We start from the raw sequence: 26919 nt of genomic DNA on the forward strand, positions 1-26919 counted from the left end.
TCACATTGTGCCATGTATGTTGTACTGTTATAAAAATTAAGTCGACTGTATTCTGATGAGAATTTATGCATTAAATTTGACTTAAAAATTTTGTAATTTAATATATTTTGCTATCATATATTTTTTTTTTTTTTTAAAGTTAGAATTTATGTTTACATTTATGTTTAAATAAAAAAATTTACTTAAATTTTTCCTAAAATGTTATATTAAAAATTGACATTGAGTTTATTATAGAATAATTTATTTGAAATTATAAAATTTTGTGGAATTAATAATAAATTAAATTTGTATAACTATTTTACAGATTTAAATTATTGTTATATTTTCCAGGTAATATTATCGTTGAGTGAAATGTTTTGGCGACAAATGGGTGGGCATTTACAGTTTGTTGAAACTTGCAGTAAAGGTATAACATGGGGCATTGCTGCTGATAACACGCCATGGGTGTATACTAGAGGATGGGGTGGAACATTTCTAGCCGGTAATACATCTATATTTTATTTGTAATCATCATATATTTTGATCTATCTTTTATTTATGAAAACATGTATTACTCCAAAAATAATAAAAGTTATATAATGAATAATATCCTTTCTTACTGATTGATACAGAGGAGATTCAGTGTCTGACCATACATTAATACTCCTAACACATTTATGGTTTGCTTAGTTGAATTTTTTTTTTTTGCTGTCTATTACAGGTATACTTTTTATTATAAAAATAAATTATTTTCTTGAGAGATCACAATTTTCATGTGTATTTAGTTCATTTAACAGTAATTTAATAATTTATTATTTAGATAAAGAATGAAATTTTTGTCCTTATGCAATACATATTTTTATATATTTATATATATTAATAGATTGTCTTTATCATAATTTAATGTTTAAAAAAAACTTTTCTAAGAAAAATTTGTATGTAATAACAAAAATAGTTTCCATTGTAAAATGCTATATATAAAGTAATGATGTTTATTTTTTGTTATTACATATTATGCATGTAGGTGCATCTTTTGTTTTTTTATCTTCTAAAAATAATATTATCTGGACAATAAATTAAATCAAATATGCTACTTTATGTGATGTAATTCCATGAAAGCAAAAATGTAACCATTTCTTTTTTTTCAGTTCCATCATTTCATCAAATTGTTCAAAGTTTGCTATATGCATGTATATAAAACTTTTAAAAATAATTCCTGTAATGTCTAAATATAAGATAACGGTTAAGTACCATTTCTGATATAATAGATAACAAAAATAAGGATGAAATAAGAATTTTGTCATCTGTAACAATCACTTAGAACATAAACAGTAAACTTTCTTTGAATGTATATAAATGAATTAATGACTGAAATCACAGATACTTTTCAAAAAGTAGGCTCTAGGGTATTTATAGTCAGTCTTCTCTTGTTGACGCTATCAAGGTTTAGTGAAAAAACGTAATGTTGACTATTGAAACTTTAATTTGTTTTAGGTCTAGAAAGAAGTGTAGAAGGTATTCATCCAATGGCAGATACATATTGTTGTTATGTGTATGAAAATCAACGCTGGAATCCATTAAGTGGATTTACAACTCATGGTTTACCGACTGATCGTCCAATGTGGAGTGATTCTACTGGTCGTAAAAAGAGATCAAAAGATAGCATTAGGCTTTTATCCAAACATTGGCAATGGGTAAGCAATTTATTTTTTTTATAAAATTGTACTTCTTCTATGTTGTCGTAACTTAGATAAATGTGTTACTTAATTTCAAAACATGGGATCTTTCGAAGTTAAAGCTTACTATTGCAGATAATTTAAAAATATTAATAAAACATTACAACATCATTGTATTGTTATATTAATTTGTAACATGTAACATTGTAATTACAGCTGTAATGAATCTTATAAATAAATTTTAATTCATTATAGATAGCATCATCAGCAGCTTACAGATTTAAAGAAATTACATTTAAATTGAAAAATTACACTTTTTAATATTGTATGTTGATTGTTGTATTGTTTCTCATACATCATTAAATTATGTAATATTTTTAAAATTTCATACTAAAAAGTAAATTTTTTGTTCAACAATGTTGTTTTCCATTTATTAAAATCAATTTCACAATATTATCTGTATGTTTGCTACTAGAGGTTAGTAATATATATATATATATGTTATATCTACAACTCAATGTGTTCACTTTAAATGCAATATCAATAGAAACTTGTAAATTAGAGAAACTAAGAAGAAATCTATGTGGGGAAATTTTCTTGTCGGCATGTTTCTGCCAATTAATTTTTCCAATATGGTGGCCAGCTTTATTGTTTTTAATGGAAATCACCAATTTTCAGATATAGTACATAATGCTTAGACTTTTCTCATAAACCATTCTGGAATTTTACCTGATATCCAGTTACCTGTTGGCAATATCTACCCTATAAGGTAAACCTCAGCATCAAATAAAGAGCAAGCAGGAATAGGTTTCGTAATGAACAAGAAGATAAGGAAGAAAGTAGAGTATTTCAGAAAGCATAGCAATAGAATCATTGCAATCAGGATAAAATCAAAACCTAAGCCAACAACAATTGTTAACATCTATATACCTACAAGTGCCCATGATGATGATGATGCATTAGAGGGAGTATATGAAGAAATTGACAAAGCAGTAAACACATAAAAGGTGACGAAGATTTAATAATAGTTATAAGTTGGAATGCAAGCATCAGAATAGGCAAGGAAGGAAATATTGTGGGTGAATACAGGCTGGACAAAAGAAATGAAAGAGGGGCCGACTAATTGAGCTTTGCATGTAGTGTAATTTAGTAATTGCCACCAATTTAAAAATTGAAATAGAAGAATATACAAATAGAAAAAGCTGGGCGATACTGCCAAGGTATCAGATAGATATATCATTGTTAAGCAAAGATTTAGAGATCAACTCATCGACTGCTAAGCATATCCAGGAGCAGACATTGATAGCGACCATAATTTAGTGATAGTGAAATGTATATTGTGATTTAAAAACCTGAAGAAAAGGTGCCAGATGAATTGGTGGAATTTAGAGAAGCTTGAGGAAGAGGAGGTAAAGAAGATTTTTGAGGAGGACATCACAAGAGCTCTCAGTAGAAAAGATAAGGTAGAAAATATAGAAAAAAAATGGGAGAATGTTATAAAGGAAGTTCTTAAATCAGCAGACGTGAACTTAGGCAGAACAAAGAGAACTGGTCGAAAACCTTGGGTTTCAGACGATATATTGCAGCTGATGGATGAGCATAGAAAGTATGAGAATGCTAGTAATGAAGAAAGTAAAAGGACCTATCGACAATTAGGAAATACTATAAACAGGAAGTGCAAATTAGCAAAAGAAGAGTGAATTAAAGAAAAGTGTTCAGAAGTGGAAACATAAATAATCATTGGTAAAATAGACATACAGGAAAGTTAGGGAGAATTTTGTGGTACATAAATTAAAATTTAATAATGTGTTAAATAAAGATGGGACACTGATTTATAATATGAAAGAGAAGTTCCATAGGTGGGTTGGAATATATTGAAGAGTTATTCAGAGGAATTGAATTAGAAACTGGTGTTATAGAGGAAGAAGATGAAGTTGAAGAGGAAGAAAGGGGAGATACAATATTGAGATCTGAATTTAATAAATCATTAAAGGATTTGAATGGGAGAAAGGCTCCTGGGATAGATGGGATACCTGCAGAATTGCTGTGCAGTGCAAGTGAGGAAGCAATTGGTAGATTATACAAACTGATGTGTAATATTTACAAAAAAGGGGAAGTTCCATCAGACTTCAAAAAGAGTGTTATTGTTATGATACCAAAGAAAGCAGAAGCAGATAAATGTGAAGAATACAGAACAATTAGCTTACTCATGTATCAAAAATTTTAACTAGAATTCTGTACAGAAGAATTGAGAGGAGAGTGGAAGAAGTGTTAGGAGAAGACCAATTTGGTTTCAGGAAAAGTATAGGGACAAGGGAAGCAATTTTAGGCCTCAGATTATTATTAGAAGAACGATTAAAGAAAAAAAAACCAACATACATGGCATTTATAGACTTAGAAAAGGCATTTGATAATGTAGATTGGAATAAAATGTTCAGAATTTAAAAAAAATTAGGGTTCAAGTATAGGGATAGAAGAACAATTGTTAACATTTACAGGAACCAAACTGTAACAGTAATAATCAAAGAACGTAAGAAAGAAGCAGTAATAAACAAGGGAGTCCGACAAGGATGTTCCCTATCCCCATTACTTTTAGATAGATTTCATAAGAAAGCTACCTATTGTACTTCTGGAAACAACTTCTAGAAAATTTTGACATATCTTCACGTTTCACATTCCCCAGAACCCCAAAACACCATCAGTTCAAAAGTTTATGTATACATATAAATATATATATATATATATATATTTCACTTTCTTGTGGACATGATAACTGCTGTAATTTGGGCCAATCACTTTCAAATTGATACATAAAATATAACAACCCAAAATCTCGGTCGAGTTCCTTAATGGGCAAAATCGGATGGGGGGGGGGGGGGGCATTTTTGAAAAAAACAAAATATTTCTATAACTTTCTTATTAAGTAAAATATCAAATTCATTTAAAGTTCCTACTATTCTTTGGATAAGGGTCTATAACTTATCTAAATAAAGCTTTCTGATATCACAATCATTGACCCATGGGGTGGAAAAATGTGGTTTCAAATTCAAAAAAATATCATACCTCCCTTAATAGGCATAGTATCAAATCAGTTCAAAGTGGTTGTTAGTCCTCTAAACATTACCTAAAACTTTTGTCTGAACAATTTTTGATATGACCAACCCTTACACAAGGGATGACCAAAATGTTGCTGGAATTGGAAGAAGGTAGGGCTTGTATGCTAAACATGTGACATTTTTTCACATGCAACCATTGTATTGAGTGAATTTAAAGTTTTTCTTAACTTTAAGGTGGAAATCTTTTTATCCCCTACTTAGCACTGGTGTAATCTACCTCCACTTCTAGCATGCCAAAAGGGATTTTTTTAATCTTTACATAGAACTAGCAGGTAATGAGATGTTAAAGCACAATTTAGATCCAGAGAACAGTGCAAGGTGAAAAGATAAAGGTGCTATGATTTGCTGATGATATAGTAATTCTAGTTGAGAGTAAAAGACATTTAGACAAAACAGTGAATGGCATGGATGAAGTCCTATCCAAGAACTACCACATGAAAATATACAAGAACAAAATGAAAGTAATGAAACATAGTAGAAATAATGTAGATAAACCACTGAATATAAAAATGTACGAAGAGAAAAGATTATGGAGGTAGGAGAATTTTTTTAATTTGGGAAGTTGAATTATTAAACATGGATGAAGCAGGAGCGATATAAAATGCTGAATAGCAAAGTGAAACGAACTTTCAGTCAGAAGTATAATTTGCTCTCATCAAAAATTAATCTAAACATCAGGAAAGCATTTTTGAAGTATATTTTTGGAGCGTACATCTAAGTAAACACATGGAAGTGAAACTTGGACGATCAGAGTACCTAAGAAAAAAAGATTAAAAGCTTTTGAAATGTGTTGCTATAGGAGAATGTTAAAAATCAGATGGCTGGATAAAGTGACAAATGAAGAGGTGTTGCCGCAAATTGATGAAGAAAAAAACATTTGGAAAAATGTAACTAAAAGAAGAGACAAACTTAAAGGCCACATCTTAAGGCTTCCTGGAATAGTCGCTTTGATATTGGAGGGACAGGTAGATGGGAAAAATTGTGCCAGAAGGGAACATTTGGAATATGTAAAACAAATTGTTAGGGATGTAGGATGTAGGGGATATACTGAAATAAAATGACTGGCATTAGATAGGGAATCTTGGAGAGTTGCATCAAACCAGTCAAATGACTGAAGACAAAAAAAAAATAAGTTAAATGTAATTCCATCAAGTTGTGATTTTACTCTTTTCTTATTATTAAAATATAGTTGTATTTTCATAATATTTAATTATTTTTGTTAACGTTTAAAAATATACACATTTTTATCTTAAGTTTTACAGTGTTTTAAATCAGTGTCCCAAATTTTTCACTAAATCTTGTTATTCTAAAAAAGAAAACATTGACAAAATAGTATTTTCATTTAATTATTTCATTTATTTTCTTTCAAAAGAAAATAAATGTAATGAAACTGGCAAATTATTTTTCATTGCACTGTATGAAAACATATATTTCATTATGTAGTATGACAAACATTTTAGCAGATAATATCTTCTACAGTTCAGGAAAAATAAATAATATTACTTTTTTTTAAAAATACAGGGCATTTCATAATGTTCTTAGGAGTTACAAAAATTCAGTACAAAAATAGTATTTCACTTATCTAAATGAAAGTTGTACGAGGTGATGCAGGGACTCAAACAGTTTTTGTTAAAATCTATAAATGTTCAATATGTGCTCCTCTGGTGACACGGCACACATCAACACGAAAGTCTAGCTCTTGCCAAACTCATTCTAACATGTCATTTTCGATAGAGTTGATTGCATTGATTATGTGATGCTTTAGCTCAGCAATATTGTGCTGCATTGGTGGGATAAACACGTTATCTTTCACGTAACCCTAGAGAAAGAAATCACATGGCGTGAGGTCTGGTGATCTGGTGGCCACAGCATAATGTGTTGGTCTTCTTCAGATGCATGTCCTATCCAGCGCCGAGGTAATGTTGTATTAAGGTACTGTCGAACCTCGTTATGAAAATGGGCAGGAGAACCATCTTGCTGGAAAATGAAGTCGTTGAGTAGCTGAGGCATAAGCCATAATTGTAACATATCTAGGTATATCATGCTGGTTACTGTCGTTTCCATAAAAAAGAACGGCCCATACACTGCCTTACAAGAGATCGCACAAAAAAATTTACTTTCGGAGAATCTCGAATGTGTTCCACATAAGCGTGTGGGTTTTCAGTTAACCAAACTTGCACGTTATGACGGTTTACTTTGCCGCTAATATGGAAAGTAGCTTCATCGCTGAAAATTATTTTGTTTAGAAAACCTTCATCTAACAACATCTTTTCCTGTAACTGTAAACAAAAATCGAGCCTACATGTTTTATCTCCCATCAGAAAGACGCTGGATTAATTGAAGATGGTATGGTTTGCATAATAAACATTTACGGAGAGCTCTCCATACTGTTGTTTTCGGAATTCCTAATTCTCTGCCTGCAGCTGCAGTTGATTTTGACAGGCTACGAATGAAACTTGCACGCACACGTTCGACATTGAATTCTGAGGTTGATGGGATGACCAGTTGGTTTTTGCTTGCACAAGCAACCAGTTTCACTGAATTGTTTATACCATGCACGAATTGAATTTTCACTTGGTGGCTCCTTATGAAATTTCAACCGAAACGCACATTGCACAGAAATTACTGACTTTGACAAGTGAAATTCTAACACACAAAACGACTTCTCGCTTCCCATGGCAGCCATTTTCTCTACTGTCGATGCCTAGCGAGCACTCCCTAGTATATGTGGAAAAAATAAATTTGAAGTACTCTTTCGTACAGTACTTGTTTTATTCTTATGAGTGAAATAGTTTTTTGTTAATGAATTTTCAAAACTCCGTAGAACATTATGAAATGCCCTGTATAAATTAAATTGAAAAAATATACAATTTTATTATAATTTAATAGTTTTTCAGTTTCTTTAAATGATGAATTTATTTTCATAATATGAAATAAAACTTAACTAATTTGTAAATGCTGTGTTTTCTTTTGTTTACATTTATTTATTAGAATAACAAGATTAGGGGTACTGATTTAAAATGTTATAAAATTATTGATATAAAAATTCTGTAGTTTTAAAATTTAACCACAATAATGGAATATTGTGAAAATACAGCTCCACTGAAATAATAACAGTTAAATCACACCACTGTAGACTTAAATCAACTTATAGGGTACATATTGTTGATAGGTACAACTGGATATTAGGGGTGTAGTTCCTGAACAGTTGCATTTATGGGAAGATATTGAGAGATAAGATTTTTTCAGAATTATGTGTTACATCCAAAAATATAAAAATCAGGGTTTCCATTTTAAAAAATTAAGTTAATCAATAAAAAAATTAAATTTCTATAGGGTACTTCTGAGGTACTCAATTTGAAGAAACATGCCAATATGATATTTCTCTAATGCACTCAAAATTTGAGGAGTTTTAAAGTTTACATTTTTTTTTTAAGTTTAAAAGCATTTAAAGTTTTTTTGTAGCTTTTCTTATTTATGAAATCCCAATAGTAGCACAATTAAAAAGAACACCTGTGGTGTGTGTGTGTGTGTGTATGTATTACTTTTCTTCCTTGTAAGGTAGTGGAAAAGTAAATCCTACTTAGCTTATATAATCTATATGAGGTGAGTATCTGTAACATTTTTTTGAGATTTCCAGCTTTCTAATATTGTAACCCTATTTTCGACCCCTATTTAGTCCAAACCCTTAAGAGTTATTAATTAAAATAGCTTTTACTTACTTTTCTTAAAGGCTCTTTTCTTTTTTCTGTTTAGATTACAGAACCACCAGAAGGTATTACTTGAATGAGGAAGATATGTATAAGTGTAAATGAAGTGTAGTCTTGTACACAGGTTGACCGTTCCTGAGATGTGTGGTTAATTGAAGCCCAACCACCAAAGAACACCAGTATCCACGATCTAGTGTTCAAATCTTAAAGTGGAAATAATTATCCCAAATTTTATTTTTCTAGATATCCACAATTAAATTAGAGAATATTTATTGTATGTATATAAATATGATGATAAGGTAATTAATTATAATGAAACCTAACATATTTTGGAAATTTTTTATTTTATTTAGGCTACTAATTGGGCAGTTGATTATCATATACCTGGTGGAGTTGATAAAGATGGCTGGCAGTATGCTGTTGATTTTCCTGCAAGTTACCATGGAAAAAAACAATTTACTGATTATGTTCGAAGAAGACGTTGGGTTCGACAGTGTAAATTAACTACCAGTGGTCCATGGCAGGAAGTTGGAAATTCTAAACTGTGTGATATTTCAATCCATGTATGTTTATTTATTTATTGTGTTATTAAATTAGTATAATATAATAAAATTACTTTTTAAGTTTTTAGACTGATTTTTTTTCAAGCCGTTAGGCTTATCATATTTATTAGATCATTAGCCAGACTCTTATGCTGTCACTACGTTTAATGTAAATATCATTTTTCTACTAGATACTTGAATTCTCAAGTTAACTAAATTTTCTAACAATCCAGAATGCCATATGAACATGTTTTAGTTACTAATAAATGAAGAAATACAGCTCACTACAGCAAAGTAAAAATAAAAAGTCCATTATATAGACATAGAGAACCAACTTTAATCAATCTACGTATTTCTCATGAAAGAACCCGGTTAAGATCCAGTTAAACTTTTCTTTAACTATGTAGACAGAATCTTAAAAATGATCATTTCTGAGCTGAATTTGTTATCAGAAATAACTGATAAATTTTGTATCTTTTCAAGAAAACATTTATTCCTAGATTGTATGACATGTCAAAACCAGAAGTATAATTATATTATTCTTTCTCCAGACATAGGTTTTGATTTCATGGCCAGATTCTACATGTTTTAAACTTGAACTAGGCAACTGTTACGCTTTTTAAAAGATACCCAAAATACATGATTTTGTGATACTCAAAATGCATGTTCTGTAGTATATCTGTAGGTTTCATGGTATCTTTCTTTTATAGTCTTGATTGAAAGCACATTTTTCATGCGTACATGCATAATTATCAATATATATTATGCAATATATTTTTATGTATGTGATATTTTGAATATGTTACTGTAAAGCTGTGTTGATTAAAACTAGTAGAAAATAACAATTTTGTACACAAAATTGTCTCGAATTTGCCCTTATAAATTGCATAAAAGTGAAAACAATAATTTAGTGTTTCTCAAAACTAACAAAATTGGCAATAACTTGAATAATACTTCTAAATGCAATCCGGATTCTTTACCAGATACTAATTTGTAAGAATTTACATACAACGATAGTATTGTACTGTAAAACTTAACATTTTGAACAAATCAGTTTTACCAGAAAGGAAAAAAATTTCAATTTTTAAGAAAATGTTTTTGGTCCTACTAATATGCAGTCACAAACCCCTCTATCTTTTATTTATCATAATTTGCTTTTTACATACACAAAATTCAGAAATTTTACATAAGTTACCATAAAAAAAGGCCTTATAAACTAACTTATATCTAAATTGCTACAACTTTATAAATCTGTATTTGTAAAAAAAGTCAGCAATGAATTGCATAACTTTCCTGGCTGCTGATCAAGTTATGAAATTCATTTTTAAAACATTTTAAGCTCTATTTATATCTATATGATAAAATAATTACTTTTCATTGGAAAAATATGCCAAAATTATGAATTTTTTAAGATTCTCATGAAAAAATGTTTATTTCTAATTTTATGACATAAATAAATAAATACAGATTATTTAAATAAATTTAAAACTGATTATTTCTGTACTTTTTGAGGACTTAATGAAAGTTCAATGGTGGAACTATTGTTCTGTGTTCTTGAAAAATGTATAAAAAGTTTTTTTTTTATTTTGGGAGCTCCCTTACTCAAAGGACGCATTCGGGTAAAATTAATTTTTAAGAAAATAATCCCTAAGTGTTATACGATGTGTGTTTAAAAGTAACAAGAATTGTTAAATTTTACAGGTTGTATTAGTCCGATTCTCAGGATTTTTTCATTGTATTGATAAACATGTCTGAAAAGTATCTGTACATTTTTAGCCATATTGGATGTTAAGTCTGTTGTCAGCTGTCAAAAAGATAACACATGTTTTCGTACGATTCACGATTCTTTATTTGTCTAAGTAATGGATCAGAGAATTGTATTAAATTTTGCTATAAGAATGGAATAAAGTGTAGCAATGTTTTAAAGATGTTAAATATTGCTTTTGGTGAGTCTGCTATGAATAAAGCAAGGGTTTATGAGTGGTATAAGTGTTTCCAAGAAGGTCGTTAATACGTTGAAGATTTCAAGCACCCCAGACACCCCAGCACATCAACAACCAATGAAAACATGAAAAAAGTGAAAGAAATGATTATGAATGATCACCAAATCACAATCTGAGAAGTCGCAAATGATGTTGGGATATCAATTGGCTCATGCCATGAAATTGAAATCTGAAAAAATAGATTATTTGGACTTGGAAGCATTAGAAAAAAAATATATTAGCAGATTATTTACAATTAATTTAAATCTATTTTTTTATTAAAGATCTTTTTAGTGTCTCTAAGGCACAAAACTTAAAAAAAAGATATCAGTTTTTTAGATTTTTTCCCCTATTATTATTATAGCAGCAAATGTCGCTAAAACCAGGAAAGTAATACAATTTTTTTGTGTATATTTTATTGTTTTAATTATAAAATTACAATTATTTTATTGTTTAATGTTGCATTTTAACTTCATCAATTGTAACTTAATTGTCATGTCATATTCAACAAAATCAATAAACAAGATTCTTTTTATATTCTGAAAATAGTGATTGTGAGGTCACTTTCTTGTTATTAGGTGCTTACATCAACTTTTTGTTTTCAGGATAATACCTGTTATTAGATCTACTCTTGTAATTCAGTATTTGTGTAGAAAATAACCTCTCTTGTTCAGTGACAATATTACAAAAGTCCATTTCCTTAATTTTTTCTTTATTTCCATTTCTTTACTTTTTTTTGGTGTTCACATATAAGAAAGAATTTAATTAATAAAAATTAAAACAAGATTTAATATTGATCTACTAAAAGTAAGCAAGACTGTAAACAAAACCTAAAAAAATAGCCATTAAATATAAAAAAAGAGATTTTTGGCAGTATTATACGCAGGTAAAAAATAAAAATGTAATGGGGGTTGTAAAATGATCCTACCAAAAAATTAGAATAGAAGTATATAAAAGAAAAATTAAGAAAAACAATAAATATATATTATATTAAATGTGTGTGTGTGTGTGATATTTTGGCTCCAGAATTTGTCAAATATAGCGTGCTTGTTTAAATTTTTGTCAGTTGCATAACATATACAGTAGACAGTAGATGCCGCTTATTAGAATCACTGGGTAATTGATTCAGATGGATTATTGAATCATTTTTCTAAACCCAAACAAAAATACAGGAAATTTGTACACATTTCTTCATGTAATAAAATCAAGAATCTGTTTATTGAATCAACATTTTAATATTTAAAGTCTTTTCATTTATTTATTATAATACAAAATGGATTATTTATGTTTATTGCACTGCATTATCTTATATACCCTTTCATTTTACTGTAGCACCTGTATTTAATGTTTATCGTACCATTTTTTAGTAGCTGGCTAAAGATAAACAGCTCTGAGCCAGACTTCCATCAGTAAAAGATGGCAGATTAAATATGAGTACGTACAGTGCAGTACACTTTTGGCCATCGTTTTTCAGTGCGTTTCATCTTTCTACACTGTGTGTATTGAATATAAGGTTTGATTCGTATATTTGTTTAAATCTTTTAGTTTTCTTTTTGCGTGTGCTTCAACTGTTGTAAATGTTAAATTTTGCATTACTATTGTTTCACTGTGATCATTTGTGAGTTTGTTTGTTTATTTTTTGTGTATTGTACTGAAATTTTTGTGAATTTTGAAGCCATGTCACATATACATAAGGATTTAAATGTACTTGACTAATAAGAAGTTTTAAAAAATATAATAAACTTCCTAAATGTAGTCGGCAAGAGGTTGCAATAACACTGAGACTTTCTCAGACTTCACTTTCTTGTATCATTAAAAGGCACAAAGAATTGGAGGCTGCAATCCACCTAATTGACAATGTGAACAGAAACAGGAAAAAACATGATGGTAGAATGAAAATATTGAACATGCTTTATTAAAGTGGTTCACTGAGACAAGATCATTAAATGCACCCATCAGTCGTGAAATCTTAATGGTAAAAGCCAAACAATTTGCAGAAAAACTTGGTGATAATGATTTCAGATGAATAGATGGTTGGCTCTCTTGTTGGAAAGAGAGAAACAATAGTGTTGACAAGAAACCATTTGGTGAAAAATTGGATGCTGATCAGTAGAGACCGGATTATATGCAACATAAAAAGCTTGAAATATGCATGAAAATTGCTTAAAATATGCATGTCAAGTATGAAAAAGTGTCAAAATATGCAACTTTAAATAATAAAAAAAATAGTAATTTTTAATTTTTTTATTTCAAAATCAGCATGCAGTTAGTTGAATAACATATTGATAAATTTGAAAATTAACAATTTTTTAAAATCTCGTTACTTTTGTAAATGTAAACAATCAGGTCTGTCCCAAATGTTTGGTAGTAAGATTGTGTCTTCGATCAGTCAAAATATTTTTATACATGGAAAAGGATTGCTCCACATCCACTGAGGTAACTGGGCAGTATTTGAATTTGGGAGCTATGTTAGCACTTATTGTTTCTGGCAAAAGTTCACTCGTCCCTTTAATAACACTACCAATTTGACACAAAGGTTCAAAGCCTGGGTTATTGTTCAAACTTTTTTCAAATTTTTCTTTAAGATTACACAGGAATACCTCTGGCAACGCGGAGTTCATTTGGAAAATTTTATTCATTAACTGAATAGATTCAGTCAACACCAAACCTTGAGTTTCAAACTTTTTAAAACTCATAGATATGTGGGAAAAATAAGTGCTAATCACAGCTACATTTTTTTTAATACTAGAATCATTAAATGCTTCCTTGGACTAACAAACTGCCATAGCCTCTGCACTATCAAAATCGTTTACTACACCTTTGGTAGCCTGGAAATGTTCATTGTAAAACAGCACAGCTTCAATCCATGTATACCATCAAGTTACCACTGGTTCAGGAGATAAAGGCATATTTGGCAGTTTTTCTTTATAGGCCTTATTGCGAGCAGGTGCCTTAAGAAACACGTTCTTTGTTGATGAAACCAGTTTATTTACAATCCCAAACGGTGGATCATACTTCTTCAGTGGGTTGATGTACTCCATGAGCAAAGTACATCACATGAATCAAATTCAGATAAAATACTTGGAGAGCTTTGGCTGCCTCGATCGTATAGAGAACAGCATCTGAGAGAAATATAAACAGTCTTTCACCTGCAGAAGATTCGGGAAATTTTTTTTTTTAATACCCTCATTCACGAATCTGGTGATCATAGAATGATTTGTCTTTTCAAGGTGTTTGCAGGCCACCAAAGAGGAAGAAGAAGGCTCTAGTTTTAATGCACCAACAATTAAATTCGCAATATAACAGCTACAAGTGTTTGTAATTTCGTCAGCTAAAATCCAAATAATACTATCCTTGAGTTCATTGCTTATTTCTTCCAGAACATGCAGGTATGTAATTACCTGCAGAAATGCAGGTGTTGGTATGTAATTTTTACGCAATGTTGATTCATCTGGTATATTTTGATTCAAGCAATATTTTTGCAAAAAATCTTTGAAGGTAGGATTTGTAAGTTTGTGAAGAGGAATATTACTTTTAAGCAATGCTTTACATAAATCCATTCTAAAGTGGGTATTTTTGTTTACCTTTGGAAGTGAAATCACTGCTACTTGCCGCTGTTACAAGTTGTTGTCGTGGGCCTTTCTTTTGCAATCCTGCAATATGAAGACTTGTGACATGCTGGTCTATTTGAACATTTTATGCTCAAAATATTTTTCTGCAAACTCGACAATATAAAACATTTCTATCATATGTAAATATTCCAGGATAGTCAGCTATCCACAAAGACACACTTATTTTTTTTGGGAGGCATGGTACAAATTAAACTTTACACAAACAAATTAAAAACTAAACTGATGTAATGAATGCCTCAACAATAAAATGTGTAATTTAATTGCCTAGTGGGAGGAGTGCTGCAGTAGGCATGCGCAATGCAGAACCGTATCGTCCGTCCTTGTCTCGCATGAGTTTGTGTTTTACTTGGCCTCCTAATAATATTATCCTACCAAAACAATAGACACACAGCTGCTAAGTGTGCTGTAAGAACCGTGCGGCTAACAGGTTTGGCTGACTACAACGTAAGATTTCATTTTTTTGGTAGGTACCCTACCGAAAAATATTGTAAATATAGTGAAAATATGCATCATCACTACATTTTAAGGAAAATATGCAATAACTGGTGAAAATGGGCTTAATATGCAAATGCATATAATCCGGTCCCTACTGATCAGCCTGCTGCAGACAACTAGAGTAAGAACTGCATTCCTGAGATTTTAAGAAAACTTCAACCTGATGATCTGCAATTTTGATGAACTAGGGTTGTATTTCAGAGCACTTCCTGATTTTTCATTATGTTTTTAAAAATTGACAACTCAGATTGTAAAAAGCAGAAAGATCGCATAACAGTTCTCCTCACTTGCAATATGAATGAAAGTGATAAAAAAGAACTCCTAGTTATAGGTAAATCAAAAAATTCAAGATTATCTGTGGCATTTCCTTGGTTGTAAAGTACAATTCAAACAAAGATGTGTGGATGACATCTGATTCATTTTCTTAGTTTTTGATTAAGTGGAATGAAAAATCAATCAGGCAGAAAAGAAAAATAGGTTTAATTTTAGACAGTTTTGTACACCTCATACATCAGCAATTTATAATTTAAAAAACGTAGAATTATTTTTTTTTTACCATCAACTACAACGGCTTTAATACAGCCCTTAGATCAGGGAATTCTAAAAACCCTGAAGTTTTATATAGAAAAAATATGAGGAAGATGATAATTCAAGTGGTAGATGAAGCCAGACATGAGAAGACTGCAATTGATACAGCGAAAAAGATTATACTTCTAAATGCTACTCATGTGTTATGTAAAGTATGGAACAAATTAAAAATTGAAACCATTCAAAAAAGCTGGTTTTATTGAATCCGATGACATTGTGCCGATAAGTTCAATCAAACATGTGCATGATGAAATTAATTTATGGATCTCTATTGACGAGGACATTCCTATTTGTGATCCTGATGATGGAACTGTGTCAGAAATAATGAATTAGGCCTGGAAGAGAATGACATTGAAGAAGCAGAAGAAGTTTGGCTGTAAGCACCACTGTTAAAAGAAATAACTTATGCGATATCAGTTCTATGGAAAAATGTGGAATTACATGGAGAAAACGCAGAACAGTTTCGTGATTTTTTTAAAGTGGAAAATGATGCCTTGGAACACTGTAAAAAAGTCTACTTCAAAAGAACATAAGCATTCACATGGAATTACAGAAAAACTGAAATTTGTGTAATCTGTACATAAGTTACAAGTATGTTTTTCCTTAATTCAGTACATAACATTTTTATAAATTCACATTTTACAGTATTCCCCATCTTTTGGTATTTGTACTGTATCTTTTTATAACATCTTTTTATATTACATTACTGTATTTAATAGAATTGATGAAAACAAAACATATGACAGTAAAGATAAGTTTTTCTTTTTGTTTTTTCAACGTTAGATTAGTTTGTTTTAATGTATCATTTATCTAAATTAATACTGTAACTAATACATATGGTCATTAAACTGCATACATTATGTTTTACATCCTTTTTAAGTAAATATTTAGGCTATGTTTGTCAGCATACAGGATAAGGACCTTCAACACTTAATTGAATCGGCTGCTTTATTGACTCACTTTTGTTATATACAAAAGTGATTCTAATAAGCGGCATCTACTGTATAATCAAAAATATATGACTTTTGTTAATGGAAAAGTTTTTCTGAAAACTTATTATTTTGCAGTTAACCTTTAGCAATTTTCTCAAAAAAAAAAAAAAAAATGTTATTGTTGATCTGGTTAATTTTTGTGAAAGTATCACAAATTTAAAAGTTTATTAATCATTAAATAATTATTTTTAATAACTATATATTCACTTTTTCTTCTAGATTATTTTATTTAACCATCGTTGTTTGCTGTTCTCTTTTTATTTTGTATATTTCCTTGCCTTTTTTTTTAAAAAACAACTGGCACTATTGTTGAACTGTTACTAATAACTTTCAGTCCATCAGAAAGTTTTTTGAATTTCAATAGCAAAATGTGTTTTTTCTGGAAAAAACTGGATTGCAGCACAAACCTTGCTGCTGGTGGTGAGGTTTAGTATTGGTGTAAACATTGTAAATCGTTTTCACACAATATAAAGTAAGAAGTGATAGTTTAATGAACTGTAACTAAACTACTTCAAATTCCAAGTCTTTCAATTTGCCTTCTAGCTTCAGTTCAGAATCATTTAAAAGTCTGCTTCACTTTAACATGTTGGCTACAGTATTTTTTTAATGCAAGCAGTTTTCTGGCTTTACAAGTCCTCATTGTCCAGTATTCACGTTTCCATTGGTACGTTATAGGATAATACCTTGTAAGCTTTTGTCTCTTCTAACACTATCAAAGATATAACTATTTGTGTTACTTAGCAGTGTTAGGAGCTGTACAAATGTCTATCTTGTTTAGGTTCCAATTACATCAGTCCTATACATCCAGTATCACATCAAAATAACAGTAAATTTTACCTTTTTTCACAACTTTTACCGCACAAAAGAGAAATTGAGAGGATAATAGGATGCCTCCCTGTAAATGCTTGTAAAGGACATATATAATTGGTATCACAGCCAACATGTTAAAAAATATTCCTCAAAAGGATTACAATAGTAGTTGGCCATGCAGGTAGGAAAACAATTAATAATAAAAGTTTGCCAAAGACTAGATGAAATTATTTTAAATAAAAACTTATCTGATGTAGCTTATACCAGATAAGTTTTAAACAGTTTTAACATAAATCTTCAAAATAATAATAATAATATTTATGATCAAAATTTATTTCTTAATGGTTAGAGTTAAGTTAATCTAAATGCTAAAAACAAATCTATTGAAGGTGTCTTCTTTATTTTCTGTTATGACAATAAGTACATAATTTACTGCTTGTTTGTTATTAGCCCTTTAAAATATGGCAGTTTCATGATATTTGAAACACCAAATGTCATGAAATACAGAAAGTATAGTAACATTCTATTGCTAAGTGTTCACAGTAAATAGTAATAGATATTTTTTTTTACTTGTTAACTATATTGTGTTGTTATAAAGTGGGTAATAATGGCAGTAGCATGTAAAGTTTTAAATGAATAAATTTCATTCCTACAAATTAATGAATTTTTCAATTCATTACTTTTTTCTGTAAAAAAGTTTTTTTGTTTTTGTTGCTTTATTGTTCTGAATGTATTAGTTAATGTTAGAAGTTTTATGAAAATTTAAAGTATGCTCCATTGCATTTAATTTAACTTAATATTATTTGGATTATTTGTTTTTGGTTCATAAATTCAGTATAAATAATTTATGAAAAAAAATGTTTCTGAGGGGGTGACTGGAATTTAATGCATAGTCGCTAAAAACTTGAAATGAAAAGAGATAGTCAAATGACATAAAAAATAGATTTTATTTGCTACAGAAACTATCATTTATTTTTCCATGTAGTGACCATTTACAGTTACATATTTCTCCCAGTTGTGAACCAGTTTTCTCATTCCATCAGTGAAGAACACTGATAGTGTTTCCTTCAGCCATGACCTCACTGCATTTTTCAGTTCATCAACCATGGTAAAATAAATATTCTTAATATCTCTCTTTAATTGTAGAAAGAAGTGAAAATTGCAGGTGCCAATTATGGTGAGTATGGAGCAAGTGGAATAGATCTAAATTTTAACTTCACAAGAGCCTAATTGTCAGTTGTACATGATGTGTGTGGCTGAGCATTATCTGAATTACAGTCTTTGCTTTTTCAGCTTCTGATATATGAAACTTTATTGTGTACTTATTTGGATCAACAATTAGTTGATCCATTAAATGATGATAACTGTTACTAGCTTTCACATTTTCCACTGTTACTAATTCAGTCACTGGATGTTGTTTTAGGTAATTGACATATCAGGTGTACTTGACTCCATAACAGTGGTGACCGACAGAAAATGAGAAGCGTGGATTTTGGAATGTTATTAAAGGAATGAAACTACAAGATTCATTTCTTTATGCATTTTTATATCATTAAATGTTCTATATAAGATTCTAAGGGAAAACATCTTTTTTGTTTCAGTCAACTTCAAGTTTAGAGTCAATTTATGTATGGGCTGTAGCACCTAATGGAGATGCTTTGTTTCGTAGAGGTGTAACAAAAAGTTGCCCTGTGGTCAGTATACAATTGATATTTTTTTTTTATGAAAAGTTCATAAATTATCAGAATAAGTTCGATAAAGTACCTTCACCTTATATCATGTAATGAGGGTTAACTGGTTCCTTCTTTAAATCTTCTTTGCTCTTCCTCTGACCTTTTGGCTTCCTTGTTTCTCCAACCCCTTTCTGTATCACAGATCATCTTCCACATTATTTTTTCACCTTAATTCAGATTTTTTTCCCAACTACATCCAGCTTGTTTGCAGCGTACTCCTCATTCATTCACTCTGCTTTAACCATCTCCCAAGGGCAGGCAGTTGTCAGCTTTCAACAGATTTATTGATGTCCTATTGCACCATGGTAGAAGAGGGAGTCCCTACTTTAAATCCAAAATGGCAGCTTCCAATTTGCCACAGTTTCAAAGTAACTCCATTTAAATATTTTTGATAGTTCAAGTAGCATATTTATTTATATAATCTCACAGCAGCAGCAGCAGTCAAGAAGTAAGTATTCCAGTATCGTAATAGAGAGTTTGGGTTTGAGTCTGTGTGACTTTTTTTAACTTTTATTTGTTTGCATACACAGTTATGCGGATTATTTTTTATTATATATATTTAGAGTAATGATATTTATAAGGATCTGGAAAAAAACCTATATGAATTTCACGTAACATAACAAAATTAACCTGTAAACAGATTCTGTTTTATAAAATTTGAACAAATTAATTTAATCTTCATCTTGCCTATTACACTTCTGAAAATATTTATGTTTTGTTTTTTATCATTTTCATCCCATAGATTGTAACAGGCATACTGAAAATTAAAATAAATTTATATTAATATATATATATATATATTGAGAAAATTCAGCAGCACTTTTTAACCAGATCTGAATTTTCGAAGAACAAAAATCTTGAAAACGGTAAGTCCTAGCACTCTGAAAAATTTTTTGGACCTCCCTCCACGATACCCCATCCACTCCTAGTAGTGATGATAATATTATCAAGTGTCCCCGAGGTGCCATTCAGAAATTGGAGAGGGGTGCGATCGGTGCCACTGTAATATCTTGGCAACCACTCGCCTGATTTTCACAATTCAAATGGTGTATGTATCAGTAGGTCGGGCACTAACTGTTCTAACACATCAAGCACACTCTTGAGCACCGGATCTTGGTTATCCAGAAATTAAATTGATTAGCCCTATGTTTTGATTGCATTCACCTACCATAAAACGTACCAATCTGATCTTTCGCTAAATACACTCAAACCTGTGTGCTAGTGCAGCTGTAAAGTATAAACGTAGGAAGTCTAAAAAGTACAAAATAAAAAATATATTAAAAAACTACTCTTATATTAAATACACTAAAAAGTAGAAAATAAAAAATATGTAAAAATAATTTTAGAACGGTGTTTCAGAATGGATTTGGCAATAAGCTTTGATCGTGATATGTAAGATTATGTGAAAGTCATAGCTTCAAATTAAAAATTTGATGTTTATGCCAATTTTTTCTTATGTGTGATGAATGGCCTAAAGAGCGGGGTGCAAACATGCATAAGAAAAAATTGGCAAAAACATAAATTTTCTAATTTGAAGCTATGAGTTTCACATAATCTTATATATCACCATCAAAGCTTGTTGTCAAATCCATTCTGAGATACCATCCTAAAATTATTTTTTACATTTTAGTGCGTTTAATTTAAGAGTGTTGTTTTAAAGATTTTTTTACATATTTTTTATTTATTTATGTGATTGTTTTTCTTCATAAAATAATGAACTATATCCAAAAAGTAGGCACTGGAATGTACTGATCACTAGTGTAAGATCTCAATTTGTTATCAATTTCTAGAGTTAAATTTCTAATTTAACTTTCATTATATCAATATACATCATTCAAAAAAATATATTTTTTCAAAAGAGGTAATCAATTTTGGACACTTAATTACATTCTGAGACGCCACCTGCCAGGACAACCCACTCGGAGGGCCTAGCTGCAGAGGCATGCCATAGGCACGTCCTGCAGCTAGTATATATAATATATATAAGAGATGTGGCTGAAATGCAGTTACTTATATCTTCCAAGTAAAAAGAGATAGTCAAATGAAACAAAAAATGTCATAAAATTACATTTTATTTACTACAGAACCTTAACATTTATTTTTCTCCATATTCATCATTTACAGTTATATATTTCTTCCAGTGTGAACCAGTTTTCTTATCCTTTCAATGAAGAATCCTGATGTGGTCTTTCCTTGATCCATGACCTCATTGTATCTTTCAGTTTTTTAAATGTGGTAAAATGAATTACCCTTAATATGCCTTTTAAATTGTAAAAGAAGTTAAAATCGCAGGTCTACAAAACAGATGAGAAGGAGGATGTAGAATAGGTTCAAATTTCAACTTCACAAGGGTCTCAGCAGTTGCGCATATTATGTGTGAATGAGTGCTATCATGTAGAATTATCACCTCCATTGATTGTCAAACACGACACACATCTACTAAGGTATTTCAACATCTCATGTATCGTTATTGAATCAATTTATGCAGCTTCACTTTGTGCTTATCATCAGTCACAGAAACCAGTTGACCATTGAGAGATTCATCCTTAATGTTCACTTTACCAGCTTCTGGGGCATCAAATTTTATTGCCTACCTACTTACAGTACTTCATTCAACAGCTTCATCACCATAAATGGCTCTAGAGATGATGATGTATATCATTAGCATTCAGTTTTTCTGTTATTAAAATCACTGCATATTGTTTTAAACATGTTGATATAACATATGTACACGCAACTTCATAATAATGGCAAGTGATCGAAAATGAAAGGATTTGAGTCAACAATTTTGGAATGTTAGTAATAGAGAACTATAAGGTGACTCAGCATCTGTTGCTTTGTGCGACATTTTATATTCATATCATATATATTATTATTTAAAAACACTTTTTATATAAATGTATATAATATGCATGTTGTTATAGTCTATTTCTGAACTTGCTGTAATAGAATTTTGTATTTTTAATTTGTTTACTTTTTTTTTTTATTTCAGGGTATGACATGGGAACATGTACCTTGTGATCAGTCACTGTGTAGTATCAGTTGTGGGGGGCATGGAAGTCAAGTGTGGGCTGTTGCTAAAGATGGTTCTACATATTGGAGATTTGGTATTACTACATCAAATCCAATAGGTAAAAATCTAGCATTATTGTTTCTTTTACTTAACTGAAACATGATAAATCATTTAAATAATTTGCATTACAATGTAACAATTTTGATTAATTATTTATTAAAAAACTGAAAAAATATCCATCTATGCCCAATTATAGTTACCTTATCTTTTTTATAATGATAAGAAATTCATTTTATTGCATGTGAATAAACCCCAAGCCAGACCAGGGTTTGAACCCACAACTTTCCAAATTTATAGTAAAGATGCTACCACATCTCATCTTTATCAAAAAGTAATTTTCTTAACTTTTTCTTTATTGTGTTGGTCTAACAGAAAAAAGTGAAACTAAAATCAGTCGTTATATTTAATTGCTCCAAGAAGTAAAATTAGATAGTGACAATCTTTTGTTTATCCGTGAATGTAATTGGAAAATAAAATTAGATACTGACAATGTTTTTTTTTATCTGTCAATTGGAAAATCTTTTTAGGAATGTAGTAGTTTTCTATACATTCTATATGGTATATTGAAAAACATGAATTCTAAAAAATTTAAAAAAGAAAAATGAACTGTATAAATTTATAACTCTCATTTTATTAATGAAAATAATATAAAGACTAGTAAAATAAAAAATTATAATTATTAGTAAATTTTAAAGTGAGGACAGAAGAAATCTTTTTTTAATAGTATGAGAGTAAATCAAATATAAACGGGATTTAATTTTTTTTTATGTATGTATTGAAAAATAAAAGGCAGATATAATTTATTTTTCTACATAGTATCCTGCTTTGAAATGAAATGAAGAAATGCATTTTTCCCAGTGAGAAAGAAGGATTTTTATCGTAGTATCATAGAATGAAGCTGGTTGTGTCAGGAGCCAATTTTGATCGAATCCCTCCATACCCTCGTCATCTTCAAATCGTTGCCCTCCTAGAGCTTCTTTAAGCGGCCCAAACAAATTAAAATCGCAGGGCAATAGGTCCGTGCTGTAGAGAGGATGATCAAGTTGAGTCCAGTGCATTTCTTCTAGTTTTGAGACCATTAGAGCTGCAGTATGGGGCTTGGCATTGTCGTGGAGAAGAATGGCCTCTTGAATTGGTTGGTCTTGTAGTTTGAAACGATGTGCAGTCCTTACCTTGTTCAACAGCTCGCAGTAGTAAGCAGCATTTTTTGTGCGTTGCTCATGCAAAAAATCAATGAGCAAAATGCTTCGCAGTCGAAAAAGCAGTTGAAAGAACCTTGCCAGCTGACAGTCGAGTCTTGGTTTTTAGTGGGCCTGTCTCCCCTTTCTTCCATCACTCCATACTGGCTTGTTTCGATGGGGGAGTGTAGTGGTGGACCCACATTTCATTGCAGGTGATGATCTGACTCAAAAATGCATCACCTTCTTTCACAAACCTTGCTGTAAGCCTCTGACAGACCTCCAAACATCTCAACTTTTGATCTATGGTCAAAAGGTAAGGGACCCATCTGGCACATACTTTACAGAAATGTACGTTGTTTGTGATGATCGCTTGACAGCTCCCATAACTTATTCTGACCTGTTCTGCAGTTTCGGATACTCTCACACGTTGATCATCCTCAAGAATGTCTCGAACCGCGCAAAGTTTTTTGTTTGCAATGCTAGTGGACGGCAATAATGTTCCTGATTTTCCACTCATTCTCATCCTTCCTTGAACTCTTTATGCCAGGCAAACACTTAAATCTTTGACAATGTTTGATCGCCGAACTGTGCAGTCAATCTCTGAAAAATTTCCATCACTTAACTCCTTCACCAGCAAAATATTTTATAATTATGCATTTCACAATGGAGGGGTGTGCCTGTTGCTCTGACATTGTGAATGTTACTGATGAATTGGTTGCGAGTGTGGAATGGCCGGCTCTTCCCACTACTAATGACCCCATCCAAGCATACTAGAAGCGCAGGCCTAGTCTTGCCAACTGTAGACACTCGGGAACAAAAATCCTCTTTATATTTGATTTACCCTCGTATGTTGCTATGAGTTAGTGCCAGCTTTAAATGAAGTATGATGAGAAAATTTACATATAGAAGGTTTATCTTTCAACAGGGATATAAATACATTTAAATAAATATCTTTGTGGTAATGTTTTATAAATAAAAATCCCTATTGGAAGAGTTCAAAAACACATGATGTAAAAAAGATTAAACCTAATAATTTACATCAGTAAAATAACACACAACCAAGATGAATTATCTTCTTTTTTTCTTTTAGATGACCTCTTATTAAAAAAAATTTTAAGTAAAATTACACCACAGAACTACTAATTGACACAAGCTTTAATTCTTATACCAAAATGTTTAAAAAAAAATCTGATCGGAAAATAGATTTTACATCCTTCAACCACTATTAATATATGAATACATTTTTTAAAATAAATATACAGTAACTAATATTGCCAATCTCCGTGGCAGAGTGATAGTTTCTCAGCTTTTCATCTGGAGGTCCCGGGTTCGAATCCCAGTCAGGCATGGCATTTTTCATATGCTACAAAATTCCATTTCCATATCCCGTGCACGATCTTTAAGTTTATGTGGTGATATCATCAAGCAAAAAAGAAAAAACTATTGTGTTCTTTAAAGTTTTACAAAAAAGTAAGACATCACTTTTTTTTTAACTAACAATTAATATTAACTTCAGGTGAAGTATGGGAAACAGTTGAACCACCAAGTGGTTCTACAATAAAACAAGTTTCTGTTGGAAAATATGCTGTTTGGGCTGTGGATACCGAAGGCAGCCTGTTCATCAGAGAAGATGTAACACCTGTTTTCCCTGAAGGTACTAGATGGAGATCTATTTCAACTAGTAAAACAAATGGTGAGTGTAATAATGTTTAATAAAATATTAAATTAATTCACTAATACTGATTTAGGCCATCAGAGTAAACAAAAAAATTCATGTTGAAAAATCCTGTATCTTGCTTTATTTTCTTTCTGTTCACCAACCTGTGTTCTTAAAATATCTCAAACAGAGATTGAGATATTTTAATGAAATTTAGTATATATGTACCCAAACAAAATCTACAAATTATTAAATAAGATTGAAAATTTTACCTTTGAAAATTCCAAAATTATGACCATTTAAATTTGTTATTTATTAATCGCTTCATAAATATAAATTTCATCAAATAATGTTTTATTAGATAAATTGTTAAGCCTTTTACTTTGAAACAAATCACACATCTTTATTCAAATTGATTAATAAACAGCTGTGAAATAACTGCAATAATAATAGAATAAACTAATAAGTCTGATGAAAAAAGTACCGATTTTCATTGTTGACTGGCAGAAGTTTTGACTGACACATGACGAAATTGTATTAATGATCTTAATCACAAAGAGATATATAAAATTTGGGAGATTGCTGAAATTTTTAGTGTGAGTATCAGCAGTATCCATTCTAATATCCATGATAAGCTGAATTACCACAAATGTTATTCAAAATATTTTCTGAGGTATTGGCTCAAGTTGGCATACGCACCTGAATTCATTTTTGTATAGAACTTAAAACAGTGGTTTTAGGCAGAAATTAATACTTCTTTAGATCTCATAATAACTTGTGATGAAACTTGGATTAATCATTTAGTGCCAGAATTCAAATGTTAAGAGTATGTAATGAAAACATCTGAGTTCACCTGCTAGAAAAAAATTCAAAACCTAGGCATCTGCTGGTAAGTGTTTGCAGTGGTGTTTAAGGTCCAGTTTATTGCAATCATTTGGAAAAATATTACACAACCATCAGTGAGTATTATTGTAACATGCTTGAAAATATAGTGAAACTTGCTATAAGAAGATAGATGCCTCATGCAGGTCAAGAATGCAATAAAGAATTGTTCACCTCGGTGGCCAATTCTATACTGCAGCAATTCACTTTATAAAGAAAGCTCAAAGAAAGATGGGATAGTTTTATTTGATTAAACATTAAATTAAAAAATTAATGATATTTCTCAACTTTATTCATTTTATTTCATATTTAATTTCACCTTCAGCAGTAAATCTAAACCCCTTATACTTGAAAAACAATGCACATAGAAAAGAAAAGAGTATTTTTTTTGCTACAATGCAATTTACTAATTATCTGTTACTATTCTATTATTATTATTATTATTATTATTATCTATTACTAGTTTTATTTGATGATATTTCTCAACTTTATTCATTTTATTTCATATCATCACCTTCAGGTTTCATTTATTTATATATACACATATATATTCTTTTTTTAAGTTTTTAATTAGATAATTTGTATTAATTCTCAGATTGTAATTTTTGAAGGTGATGATGGTCTTGGTTTGATAAGTGATATATATTCAAGTGTATCAGCTGGCTTGCAAGCTGTCGTCGACGTTATTTATGTCTCTCCTGCTTTAGATGGTGGAGCAGCAGCCGGAGGTTTTCGTCATGTATCTGCATCATCCGGTGATGAAGTATGGGCTATAAATAATTCAGGTGTTGTCTGTCGAAGATCTGGTGTCACGAATGAAAATCCTTCTGGTACTAATTGGATTATTGGATTACAGGTAATAAAATTCCAT

The 26919-nt window shown here is 30.6% G+C and overlaps 1 protein-coding gene across 4 annotated transcripts in view; it reads left to right on the forward strand.

Moving 5' to 3' along the window:
• Nucleotides 1-26919, forward strand: part of Pex23 (tectonin beta-propeller repeat-containing peroxin 23) — a 158501-nt gene that overhangs the window by 81606 nt on the left and 49976 nt on the right. For 3 of the 4 annotated variants that reach the window (XM_075364534.1, XM_075364537.1, XM_075364536.1), the window contains exons 18-24: nucleotides 331-481; nucleotides 1474-1673; nucleotides 8835-9044; nucleotides 19124-19216; nucleotides 22248-22386; nucleotides 25026-25202; nucleotides 26660-26904. In XM_075364534.1, the coding sequence (XP_075220649.1) occupies nucleotides 331-481; nucleotides 1474-1673; nucleotides 8835-9044; nucleotides 19124-19216; nucleotides 22248-22386; nucleotides 25026-25202; nucleotides 26660-26904 (1215 nt within the window). The remainder of the gene's footprint in view (nucleotides 1-330; nucleotides 482-1473; nucleotides 1674-8834; nucleotides 9045-19123; nucleotides 19217-22247; nucleotides 22387-25025; nucleotides 25203-26659; nucleotides 26905-26919) is intronic. The other variant, XM_075364535.1, reaches the window with a different exon arrangement.

Source organism: Lycorma delicatula, chromosome 4 (assembly GCF_047948215.1).
Source record: "Lycorma delicatula isolate Av1 chromosome 4, ASM4794821v1, whole genome shotgun sequence".
NCBI classification, from domain to species: Eukaryota; Metazoa; Arthropoda; class Insecta; order Hemiptera; family Fulgoridae; genus Lycorma; species Lycorma delicatula.